Source organism: Oncorhynchus tshawytscha, linkage group LG07 (genome assembly GCF_018296145.1).
Source record: "Oncorhynchus tshawytscha isolate Ot180627B linkage group LG07, Otsh_v2.0, whole genome shotgun sequence".
NCBI lineage: Eukaryota > Metazoa > Chordata > Actinopteri > Salmoniformes > Salmonidae > Oncorhynchus > Oncorhynchus tshawytscha.
In genome coordinates, this window is record NC_056435.1 from 12,257,002 (window position 1) to 12,270,384 (window position 13,383).

General features: G+C 43.9%; 1 protein-coding gene across 5 annotated transcripts in view; it reads left to right on the forward strand.

Moving 5' to 3' along the window:
• itsn1 (intersectin 1 (SH3 domain protein)) overlaps positions 1–13,383 on the forward strand; it is a 70,280-nt gene that overhangs the window by 42,502 nt on the left and 14,395 nt on the right. For all 5 annotated transcript variants that reach the window (XM_042324110.1, XM_042324112.1, XM_042324113.1 and 2 more), the window contains 9 exons: positions 23–144; positions 295–497; positions 910–1,031; positions 3,714–4,042; positions 4,387–4,561; positions 4,980–5,185; positions 11,996–12,078; positions 12,605–12,771; positions 13,139–13,306. In XM_042324110.1, coding sequence (XP_042180044.1) covers positions 23–144; positions 295–497; positions 910–1,031; positions 3,714–4,042; positions 4,387–4,561; positions 4,980–5,185; positions 11,996–12,078; positions 12,605–12,771; positions 13,139–13,306 — 1,575 coding nt within the window. The remainder of the gene's footprint in view (positions 1–22; positions 145–294; positions 498–909; positions 1,032–3,713; positions 4,043–4,386; positions 4,562–4,979; positions 5,186–11,995; positions 12,079–12,604; positions 12,772–13,138; positions 13,307–13,383) is intronic.

Here is a 13,383-nt window from a genome sequence, read left to right on the forward strand (position 1 = left end):
TCTATCCCACGCTGCCTTGCAGGAGCTCCGAGAGATCCACAGCAAGCAGCAGAGGCAAAAGCAGAAGGATCACCTGGAGGGAGAATTCAACATCCACGCCATCGCCCAGGAGAGGGCCAAGTCCGCCGAGCTCACAGACGGAAGGTGTGTGTGTGTTTGCGAGCAGGACACCATATGTGTGAGCGAGCTGCTCCTATGTCCGCTCATTCTGTATGGGTTACGCGGATGCAGCCCCATCACTGTGATCCAGTCATTTTAGAGGTTACCTCTTAACACCCCCTTTCCTCTCCCCAGGTTGTCTGCCACTGACGAGGGCCTGGCGTGGCGAGATGAGGGCACGGTGGAGGCCCCCACCCCACCCCCCCAGCCCTGGATGAAGCGCGTGAGTGAGGAGGAGGGGCGCACTAAGAAGGACATGCAGGACAAACTCAACCAGCTCTTCATGCAGCAGCCTGAACCAGGGAAACTCATGAACCAGAGCCCATGGCCCACGGGCGGTACGTGTCAAAAATAAAATGTATAACAGAGAAGCCTTGAAAGAGCGTGCATACAGTAGAACCTCAGATTTACAAATCCTTCGATTTCTGGACTGACCAGGGGCACTGTCGAACTGGGACAATTAAATCAGACAACCAAAATGTGTGCTGTAGGTATCTGAATAAATTATTAGGAAATGCATGTAGATTTAATTCACACAATTCAAATTTTCTGTGAAGTTTAATGCAGTTTTTAAGTAGTCTCGAGTATTTCAGTGTTCCCGAATGACATCCATTCCAAACATTTTCAAATCTCAGAGGTCTTACTGTAGACGTTCTAAGAACGTTTGGATGTGCCTGGTTCTGTGGGGGAGAGAGAAAGATGTGACCCTGTCCTGTGTTCCTAACTCCCAACCTCGTCTCCTCCCTGCAGACAAGATTCCGGTGACTGGGTTCAACCAGGACAAGGTCAAGGTGGTCTTCTACCGGGCGCTGTACCCCTTTGATGCCCGCAGTCACGATGAGATCACCATCACCCCCGGAGACATTGTCATGGTGAGAGGCAAGCTGTCAATCACTCCTGCCAAGCACCATTTGTGTGTATGTTATGGAGGTTTATGTAAAGTGATTAGTCTATATGAACCAGGAAGTGTGTGGTTGAGTGTAGAGGTCAACCGATTATGATTTTTCAACGCTGATAACGATTATTGGAGGATCAAAAAAAGCAGATACCGATTAATCGGCCAATTTTAAATATATTTGTAATAATGACAAATACAACAATACTGAATGAACAATGAACCCTTTTATTTTAACTTAATATAATACATAAATAAAATCAATTTAGTCTCAAATAAATAATGAAACATGTTCAATTTGGTTTAAATAATGCAAAAACAAAGTGTTGGAGAAGAAAGTAAAAGTGCAATATGTGCCATGTAAAAAAGCTCATGTTTAAGTTCCTTGCTCAGAACATGACAACATATGAAAGCTGGTGGTTCCTTTTAACATGAGTCTTCAATATTCCCAGGTTTTAGGTTGTTGTTATTATAGGAATTATGATGCATCGACTATTTCTCTCTCTACCATTTGTATTTCATATACCTTTGACTATTGGATGTTCTTATAGGCACTTTAGTATTGCCAGCCTAGGCTCAGGACTTGATAGGCTTGAAGTCATAAACAGTGCTGTGCCTCAAGCATTGCTAAGAGCTGCTCGCAAACACCGTAAAGTGCTGTTTGAATGAACGCTTACGAGCCTGCTGCTGCCTACCACCGCACAGTCGGACTGCTCTATCGAATATCAAATCATAGACTTAATTATAATAAACACACAGAAATACGAGCCATTGTTCATTAATATGGTCAAATCCGGAAATGATCTTTTCGAAAACAAAACGTTTATTCTTTCAGTGAAATACGGAACCATTCCGTATTTGTCGAACAGGTGGTAACCCGAAGTCTAAATATTGCTGTTACATTGTACAACCTTCAATGTTATGTCATAATTATGTAAACGGTCTTTGTTAGGAAGAAAGAAACATCGATCGCAACGCGCCAGGTGGCCCAAACTGCTGCATATACCCTGACTCTGCTTGCACTGACCGGAAGAAAAGTGACACAATTTCCCTAGTTAATATTGCCTGCTAACATGCATTTATTTTAACTAAATATGTAGGTTTAAAGAAAATATACTTCTGTGTATTGATTTTAAGAAAGGCATTGATGTTTATGGTTAGGTACAAAATAATGTGCATTTTTCACGAATGCGCTTTTGTTAAATCATCACTTGTTTGGCGAAGTTTAATTAGGCTGTGATTCGATGATAAATTTACAGGCACCGCATTGATTATATGCATCAACCATGTGTAGTTAACTAGTGATTATGTGAAGATTGATTCGTTTTTTATAAGATATGTTTAATGCAAGCTAGCAACTTACCTTGGCTCCTTGTAGCCACAAGATCCTGTTGATGCTGCACTCGCGTAACAGGTGGTCAGCTTGCCGCGCAGTTTCCTCGTGGATTGCAATGTAATAGGCAATAATCGGCCTCCAAAAAGGCAAATTACCGATTTGTTATATGAACTTGATGTCGGCCCCAATTAATCGGCCATGCCGACCCCTAGTCGAGGGTGTGTCTGCCTGCATGCGTGCATGTGAGTATTAACTTTTGCCTCCTGACTCTCTCCCGACTTTGCTCACTCTACCTGAAGGTGAAAGGGGAGTGGGTAAGTGCAGGTCCACTGTCTAATCAGCTGCTCACTTGTGATCCCAACACCTGCTTTCATTGGTCCATCTCATGTGTCCATCTCAACTGCTGTCATCTCTTCATAAGCGCTTAAAGAATTTAACCGTTGGGTTGCATGTTTGTGGTTGTATATCCATTATATGGTCAGTATACTCGGAGGATACACACTTGTTCTCAAAGGGCATATGATTATACATCTATACAAGCGTGCCTCTACGTTGGTTACTGGAAAGGGCATTTTGTAAGCTGCAGAGAATGAGACGATCATACAGACACATTTGATCCCATTTCACCAAGTACTCCTTCAACAAAGCAGTCCCAAAGCCATCCACTGTCATTCTTATTCTCTCAGCTTCTCTTCATGACCATCCGCATGCTTGGAAAGGAAGCGGTGATATTCAACTTGTCTTGTGAATCGCGAACATCCATTCCAAAAGTGGTCCAACCACTCTGTTGTATGTTTTAAATAAGGAATAACCACACATGGCTGGGCAACCCCAGTCCACAGGATTTATTGTAACCGCTTTTAATTTAATTTGTTTCCCCACAATTTATCAATCTAATCCTGTGTTGGCTCGTCAGTATCTTGGTCCAGACTACTCGCCCTTTTCTGTCAGTCAGAGTTGGGGTCCATTCAATTTCAACTCAGTCAATTCAGGAATTTCCCCATTGCTTTTCAACAAAGCTTGTTCCTAATGTTCCTAATTTGAAATAGAATTGATCCTAACCCTGCTGTCAGCTATGAGCCTGTAGCTGGTTAAAGGAAAAGGTCCAATGGATAGTGTGATCCCTGAGAACTGGGGTTGTGGGTTGTTCTTGGCATAGAAATATAATTACTAGAAGGTACACTCAATATGGCCCACCTGGTCCACTCATCCCAGCATGACTTAAATGAGAATATCCGTTCTATTCATTTGAGTCATTTCTATAGTCTTCTTTGGCTCTGTAGTGCTATGATGGTGAGCTGATCTTTGACCTTCACCCCCCAGGTGGACGAGTCCCAGACAGGTGAGCCAGGCTGGCTGGGCGGCGAGCTGAAGGGGAAGACGGGCTGGTTCCCTGCCAACTACGCAGAGAAGATCCCAGAAACCGAGGTTCCCATGAGCCTGCGGGCCAGTGCTGCCACCACGGGCGCTGCGCCCAAACTGGCCTCACGGCTCACACCCAACGCCGTCTCCACCACACCCACGCCACCCAGCCAGCCAATGGCAACCCCTCCCCCGGCAACAGCTCCCCCTGCCCCCGGTCCCTGCCCTGGCCCTGGTCCCGCCTCTTCCTCCTCCTCGGCATCTAGTAACTGGGCAGATTTCAGCACCACGTGAGTGACAGCTCCAACCCTTCCTCTCACACAGCACTCAATATATTAAAATGTGTTGTTTTTTTACCTTTATTTAACTAGACAGGTCAGTTAAGAACAAATTCTTATTTTCAATGACGGCCTAGGAACAGTGGGTTAACTGCCTGTTCAGGGGCAGAATGACAGATTTGTACCTTGTCAGCTCAGGGGTTTGAACTTGCAACCTTCCGGTTACTAGTCCAACGCTCTAACCACTAGGCTACCCTGCCGCCCCATTTCAGTCATAGTCTTACCTACACCAGGTTATTAATTGAAGACAAATCAGAGTTTGAGTTGGTAAACTCTGTGTGCCTCTCTCCGCTCAGATGGCCGTCCACCAGCTCTGTAGAGAAGACTGAGACTGGGGAGGGCTGGGACGCTTGGCCCACCCAGCCGTCTCTCTCTGTGCCCAGTGCCGGGCCCGGGGGCCAGCTGCGCCAGCGCTCTGCCTTCACACCCGCCACCCTCACTGGCTCCTCTCCGTCTCCCGTCCTGGGACAGGTACAGTCATTTTTAAAATGTATTTTTTTTTTTTTACAATTTTATTTAAAAAGAGGGAGTCACATTGAGACCGAGGTCTCTTTTACAAATGAGCCCTGCAACATGCAAAAATTAAATTAAATACAAAGTACACACATCAGTCAAATAATAGTAATAATAATACATTTGATTGTAACACTCAGTTTAGATGACTCTGAGGAGCACAGGAACATATCACCTAGGCCTAGCAGGAGAATGATATTGACTCTACCTGAAGCATTGCGGTTGTACTGTCAGATGAATGAAGAGCAGGACTTAGAAACGGCACATAGAGGTTCTGTAGTACTTCCCTTCCTTCTCTCACACTCTTCCTCTCCCACTCCCCATTCCTTTCTCTCGCTCTCTGTTTCACCCCCCTCTCTCTTCCTCCATCTCTCAGGGGGAAAAGGTGGAGGGCTTGCAGGCCCAGGCGCTGTACCCGTGGCGGGCCAAGAAGGACAACCACCTCAACTTCAACAAGAGCCACGTGATCACAGTGCTGGAGCAGCAGGACATGTGGTGGTTCGGCGAGGTGCAGGGCCAGCGGGGCTGGTTCCCCAAGTCCTACGTCAAGCTCATCTCTGGCCCCGTACGCAAGTCCATGAGGTGAGGAGAATGAGGATGAAACTGTCCCTCCCCATAGTCAGACTTATCAATAATATGTGTGTGTATATATGTGTGTGTGTAATAATCTAAACTATTATTGGAGTATTATTATTAATCAAAACGATTATTTATATACAGTGGGGAGAACAAGTATTTGATACCTTTATTTATACACTGCCGATTTTGCAGGTTTTCCTACTTACAAAGCATGTAGAGGTCTGTAATTTTATCATAGGTACACTTCAACTGTGAGAGACGGAATCTAAAACATAAATCCAGAAAATCACATTGTATAATTTTAAGTAATTAATTTGCATTTTATTGCATGACATAAGTATTTGATACATCAGAAAAGCAGAATTTAATATTTGGTACAGAAACCTTTGTTTGCAATTACAGAGATCATACGTTTCCTGTAGTTCTTGACCAGGTTTGCACACACTGCAGCAGGGATTTTGGCCCACTCCTCCATACAGACCTTCTCCAGATCCTTCAGGTTTCAGGGCTGTCGCTGGGCAATACAGACTTTCAGCTCCCTCCAAAGATTTTCTATTGGGTTCAGGTCTGGAGACTGGCTAGGCCACTCCAGGACCTTGAGATGCTTCTTACGGAGCCACTCCTTAGTTGCCCTGTCTGTGTGTTTTGGGTTGTTGTCATGCTGAAAGACTGGCAAACTTCAGACAGGCCTGGACATGAGCTGGCTTGAGCAGGGGGACCTTGCGTGCGCTGCAGGATTTTAATCCATGACGGCATAGTGTGCTACTAATGGTTTTCTTTGAGACTGTGGTCCCAGCTCTCTTCAGGTCATTGACCAGGTCCTGCCGTGTAGTTCTGGGCTGATCCCTCACCTTCCTCATGATCACTGATGCCCCACGAGGTGAGATCTTGCATGGAGCCCCAGACCGAGGGTGATTGAACGTCATCTTGAACTTCTTCCATTTTCTAATAATTGCGCCAACAGTTGTTGCCTTCTCACCAAGCTGCTTGCCTATTGTCCTGTAGCCCATCCCAGCCTTTTGCAGGTCTACAATTTTATCCCTGATGTCCTTACACAGCTCTCTGGTCTTGGCCATTGTGGAGAGGTTGGAGTCTGTTTGATTGAGTGTGTGGACAGGTGTCTTTTAAACAGGTAACGAGTTCAAACAGGTGCAGTTGATACAGGTAATGAGTGGAGAACAGGAGGGCTTCTTACAGAAAAACTAACAGGTCTGTGAGAGCCGGAATTCTTACTGGTTGGTATTTGATCAAATACTTATGTCATGCAATAAAATGCAAAGTAATTACTTAAAAATCATACAATGTGATTTTCTGGATTTTTGTTTTTGATTCCGTCTCTCACAGTTGAAGTGTACCTATGATAAAAATGACAGACCTCTACATGCTTTGTAAGTAGGAAACACTGCCGATTTTACAGGTTATCAAATACTTGTTCTCCCCACTGTATGTATATTTATAGTTATAATTATAGTAATGTATTTTTATTCAACCCTTAGGACAGACAAAATTGATTCACTCTTTAACGGATTTTCCCCCAGAAAAGTGAGGCGAGCGAGCAAAAAAACCGAAACATTCAGTGTATAAGGAATAACAGTACTTTACCACATTATATGGACATGAACAATAGGAGAAATATTCCATTTCAGACTGATTTTCAGATTATTATTGTTAATACACAAGTTAACATTAATGAACATTATTTTGATGTATAATAGAATGCAGTATTCTATCATATTGAGAGAAGAAGTAATGTATTATCAGTTCATTAATCTACTTAAATAAAATGTTATTGGTCACATACGTGATGAGCAGATGTTATTGCTGGTGTAGTGAAATGCTTGTGCTGCTAGCTCCGACAGTGCAGAAATATCTAACAAGTAATATCTAACAAATTACACAACATATACCCAATACACACACATCTAAGTAGGAATTAATTAAGTCTATATACATATGGACGAGCGATGTCAGAGCGGAACGGACTAGGATACAGTCAAATAGTATAGAAAAACAGTATATACATATGAGATGAGTAATGCCAGATATGTAAACATTATTAAAGTGACTAGTGTTCCATTCCTTAAAGTGGCCAGTGATTCCTAGTCTATACCAATAGGCAGCAGCCTCTAGCGAGGACTGTTTAACAGTCTGATGGCCTTGAGATAGAAGCTGTTTTTCAGTCTCTCGGTCCCAGCTTTGATGCACCTGTACTGACCTCACCTTCTGGATGGTAGCGGGGTGAACAGACAGTGGCTCGAGTGGTTGATGTCCTTGATGATCTTTTTGGCCTTCCTGTGACATCGGGTGCTGTAGGTGTCCTGGAGTGCGGGTAGTTTGCCCCCGGTAATGCATTGGGCAGACTGCACCACCGCAAGGCTTTCAAGAGGGTGGTGCAGTCTGCCTAATGCATTATCACAGTTGCCGTACCAGGCAGTGATACAGCCCCAACAGGATGCTTTAAATTGTGCATCTGTAAAAATTTCTTTAGCTTCCTGAGGTTGAAGAGGTGTTGTTGCGCTGCCTTCACCACTATTTGCGTGGGTGGTCCATTTCAGTTTGTCAGTGATGTGTACACCAAGGAGCTTGAAGCTTTCCACCTCCCGTCGATGTAGATAGGGGGGTGCACCTCTGCTGTTTTCTGAAGTCCACGATTATCTCCTTTTGTTTTGTTGATGTTGAGTGAGCGGTTGTTTTCCAGGCACCACACTCCCAGAGCCTACTACTATTGTGTTGTCTGCAAACTTGATGATTGAGTTGGAGGAGTGCTTGGCCACGGAGTCGTGGGTGAATGGGGAGTACAGGAGGGGGCTGAGCATGGAACCTTGTGGGGCCCCAGTGTTGAGGATCAGCAGAGTGGAGGTGATGTTTCCTACCTTCACCACCTGGGGGCAGCCCGTCAGGCAGTCCAGGACCCAGTTGCACAGGGTGGGGTTCAGACCCAGTTGCACAAGGCGGGGTTCAGACCCGGGGCCTCAAGCTTAATGATGAGCTTGGAGGGTAATATTGTGTTGAATGATGAGCTATAGTCAATAAACAGCATTCATACATAGGTATTCCTGTTGTCCAGATGGGATAGGGCAGAGTGATGGCGATTGCATCATCTGTGGATCTATTGGGGCGGTAAGCAAATTGAAGTGGGTCTAGGGTGGCAGGTAAGGTAGAGGTGATATGATCCTTGACTAGTCTCTAAAAGCAGGTGAGTGCTACAGGGCGATAGTCATTTGGTTGAGTTACCTTTGACTTCTTGGGTACAGGAATAATGGTGGCCATCTTGAAGCATGTGGGGACAGCAGACTGGGATAGGGAGGGATTGAATACTTAATTGTTTTGCCTAAAAAATTAAAGAATGATTGACAATAAATAATTGTAATCAAATTAAAATATTGATGCATAATAATGAGTTCATTACCTGAATGCATCTCTATAGCCAAGGTGTTAGGTCTAATCATAATCGTATGAATATTTTGCTATCATAGACTAGGCCTTGTAGAAAGAGGGTCAATCAAGTTAGGTCTGCCTAATTTAACGTAGCATTGGAAAAAAGACGCACAAAACGAATCAAATCAAAATCAAATCAAATTTTATTTGTCACATACACATGGTTAGCAGGTGTTAATGCGAGTGTAGCGAAATGCTTGTGCTTCTAGTTCCGACAATGCAGTAATAACCAACAAGTAATCTAACAATTCCAAAACTACTGTCTTACACTTGTGTGTATAAGGGGATAAAGAATATGTACATAAAGATATATGAATGAGTGATGTTACAGAGCGGCATAGGCAAGATACAGTAGATGGTGTCGAGTACAGTATATACATATGAGATGAGTATGTAAACAAAGTGGCATAGTTAAAGTGGCTAGTGATACATGTATTACATAAAGATGCAGTAGATGATATAGAGTACAGTATATATGTATACATATGAGATGAATAATGTAGGGTATGTAAACATCATATTAGGTAGCATTGTTTAAAGTGGCTAGTGATATATTTTACATCATTTCCCATTATTAAAGTGGGTGGAGTTGAGTCAGTGTGTTGGCAGCAGCCACTCAATGTTAGTAGTGGCTGTTTAACAGTCTGATGGCCTTGAGATAGAAGCTGTTTTTCAGTCTCTCGGTCCCAGCTTTGATGCACCTGTACTGACCTCGCCTTCTGGATGATAGCAGGGTGAACAGGCAGTGGCTCGGGTGGTTGTTGTCCTTGATGATCTTTATGGCCTTCCTGTAACATTGGGTGGTGTAGGTGTCCTGGAGGGCAGGTAGTTTGCCCCCGGTGATGCGTTGTGCAGACCTCACTACCCTCTGGAGAGCCTTACGGTTGTGGGTGGAGCAGTTGCTGTACCAGGCGGTGATACAGCCCGCCCGGATGCTCTCGATTGTGCATCTGTAGAAGTTTGTGAGTGCTTTTGGTGACAAGCCGAATTTCTTCAGCCTCCTGAGGTTGAAGAGGCGCTGCTGCGCCTTCTTCACGATGCTGTCTGTGTGGGTGGACCAATTCAGTTTGTCTGTGATGTGTATGCCGAGGAACTTAAAACTTGCTACCCTCTCCACTACTGTTCCATCGATGTGGATAGGGGGGTGTTCCCTCTGCTGTTTCCTGAAGTCCACAATCATCTCCTTAGATGATAAATCCAGACCGAGTATAGCCTATCGTCAACTAAATAAAAAATGTTGTTTATAACTTGCACAATTGGAAGCATCAATCTATATGCAGTTGAAGTTGGAAGTTTACATACACCTTAGCCAAATACATTTTAAACTCAGTTTTTCACAATTCCTGACATTTATTCTTAGTAAAATGCTCTGTCTTAGGTCAGTTAGGATCACCTCTTTATTTTAAGAATATGAAATGTCAGAATAATAGCAGAGTGATTTATTTCAGCTTTTATTTCTTTCATCACATTCCCAGTGGGTCAGAAGTTTACATACACTCAATTAGTTTTTTGTAGCATTGCCTTTAAATTGTTTAACTTGGGTCAAACTTTTTGGGTGGCCTTTTTACTGTGGATATAGATAGGTTTGTACCTGTTTCCTACAGCATCTTCACAAGGTCCTTTGCTCTTGTTCTGGGATTGATTTGCACTTTTCGCACCAAAGTACGTTCATCTCTAGGAGACAGAATGCGTCTCCTTCCTGAGCGGTATGACGGCTGCGTGGTCCAATGGTGTTTATACTTGCGTACTATTGTTTGTACAGATGAACGTGGTACCTTCAGGCGTTTGGAAATTGCTCCCAAGGATGAACCAGACTTGTGGAGGTCTACAATTTGTTTTCGGAAGTCTTGGCTGGTTTCTTCTTTTTTTCTCCTCCATGATGTCAAGCAAAGAGGCACTGAATTTGAAGGTATGCCTTGAAATACATCCACAGGTACACCTCCAATTGACTCAAATGATGTCAATTAGCCTATCAGAAGCTTCTAAAGCCATGACGGAATTTTCTGGAATTTTCCAAGCTGTTTAAAGGCACAGTCAACTTAGTGTATGTAAACTTCTGACCCACTGGAATTGTGATGCAGTGAATTATAAGTGAAATAATCTGTCTGTAAACAATTGTTGGAAAAACTACTTGTCATGCACAAAGTAGATGTCCTAACCGACTTGCCAAAACTATAGTTTGTTGACAAGAAATTTGTGGAGTGGTTTATAAACGAGTTTTAATGACTCACACCTAAGCGTATGTAAACTTCTGACTTCAACTGTAGATCAAGCGTGACTAAATTCAAGCCCAGTAACCTTGTTCACCACATCCTCCTTCTATTGTCTCATCTGGCTGCCACGAAAAGCCCACACCTGCGGATCTGCACAAAGTGTGTGCGTGCCACTGGCGATGTACTTTGCTGGACACGCTAGCTGTTCTTGGTGGCGCATCATCACTTCAAACGCATTCCGTCGTGGTGTTATCGGTTGGCCTTACTACTACTGGTAGTACTGGTAAAATGTAAGTTATGAATCGCAAATCACCATACAGCTGACACACTTCGATTGTATCAATCATTTTGAGTTCAATTTGGTTGTCCAAAATACTATCAGCTTGCGCTGCGTATTTTCTGATCAATGCCCTGATTTCTGCCCAGTCAATTGGTAAAATTACGTTGTTGTTTCATCTATTACTCGCTTCTAATAGATCTGAAAATGATGCAATAACCATGAATTTAACCGACTGTTTGTTTATAGTGAGGGACGTCCCACGTTTAACCTGGACACAAATTAGTAGGAATTTGTGCTGGCTTCAGCCATGACTGTATGAGAGAGAGAAATGAAACATCTGCACGTCGCCTGCAGGTGCGAGTGTGTGTGTTTCACTGTCCAATCCGAGGCTTGAACATGATCTGAGCGTGTGATCTGAGGCTGTTTGGTCTGTTGGGCATCAACTTGGGAAAGCCTCAAGGGAGAGAGGACAGCTCATTATAAACATATATTGGCCACAATATAACACATCTGATTTAGATTTGTTTGTGGTGTGGAGAAAATTGAGGCGGGGCATCCGTTAAACAGTAATTCAACTTTGTCCGGCCTTTTCAACCAGGAAAGACGCTTGAGGTTAAAAACCTATTTTGCGTGGGTGACCTGGTCAGCAGGACAGACTTCAGCCAACTTTAGAGTAAATCCCAACTACTATTGCTTGATATTGTCTAGGAGGGAGCAACATGGCTGCCATGGAATGATGTGACATCATTATGTTTTTTTATTGAAACCTCAATGGCCAAGTTCTCTGTGTAAGGCTTTAGTCCCTCCCCCTTTTAGAATGTATAGTTATATTATCCACTGGCTTGGCTGTCTGAGTGATTGTTTGCTCTCTCTCTGGTGCAGCATTGAGTCTGGCTCATCCGACAGCCCCCCGATCATGAAGAGACCCACCCCGTCCCCTACCAAGTCCATGGACCCAGGAGAAGGTGGGTGATGGCCCTAGACACACGCGCGCACACACACACACACACACACACACAGCTCAGCATACACTTGGAATCCCTTGAGGTGAAACTGCCACGTCAGTTTGCAATATTACAAATACAAATAAATGACTTCAAACATTGAACGCTGTTGTTTTTTTCTCTGACATCATTGTATTTCATTGCATGTGTGATAGAACAGCAGTGTATGTACTACGATTAGTTTTTTACCGTGACGCTGGACGCTCATGTCCTTTTGGATAAGCTCAACAAAACTATAACAAATACGCCTGGGGCAACCAGTGGCACCGTTTCACCTATCATCGGATCTAGGCTTAAAATGACTCTTTCCCTCCAGACTATGTTCCACACCATATATACAATATAAAACAGAACAATTACACCAGAGTTTACCATGGAACACAGTATGTTCCTGTTACTCTACCCATTTAGATGAAATCCTGTGTAAAACACAACAAAAAAAAAGTCTATAAACAGACCCTGTTGCTCAGATGTTGTGTTTTCCCAGAATACATAGCCATGTACACCTACGAGAGCAATGAGCAGGGCGACCTGACCTTCCAGCAAGGCGACGTCATCGTGGTCACCAAGAAGGAGGGCGACTGGTGGACAGGCGTGGTCTCAGGCAAGACGGGGGTATTCCCTTCCAACTACGTCAAACCCAAGGACTCTGAGGTAACTTCTAGAAAACAGTCTTTGTGTGGCGATTCGTAAGCTCTGCGATGCAGTCCTCTTTGTCTGATCAGCTCTCCCAGTAAAACCAAAGTGCTCTCCTTTAAAAAATAAATACAAATATTTTAGTTTTCTTTTTTAGGTTTCAGACAGATAAAACAACAGTAGGACAGTAAAATGATTTTGCCGTGTTAATACATACACATAGAAAAATATACTTTATACGCGTTCCAAAGCGCTCTCCTAACATTAGCGAACGTTCACGGTGAACAAATGGAGTATGTTAGTTGGCCAGCGTTAGCTAACGTTTTACGAACTGTGTGCCTTGTTTAACTCCCAGTAAAACCAGAGCTCTCGGTCTTCCCTCTAGGGACTGGGACCCGCAGGGAAGACTGGAAGCCTGGGGAAGAAGCCCGAGATAGCCCAGGTCATCGCCCCGTACACGGCCACGGGGGCCGAGCAGCTCACCCTGGCGCCCGGCCAGCTCATCCTCATCAGGAAGAAGAACCCGGGGGGCTGGTGGGAAGGGGAGCTACAGGTTGGAGGACCATCTCTCAACACTACTTACCACAAACCAACAACACTTTCTTGAAATATCGTAGTAGATGTTTAAAT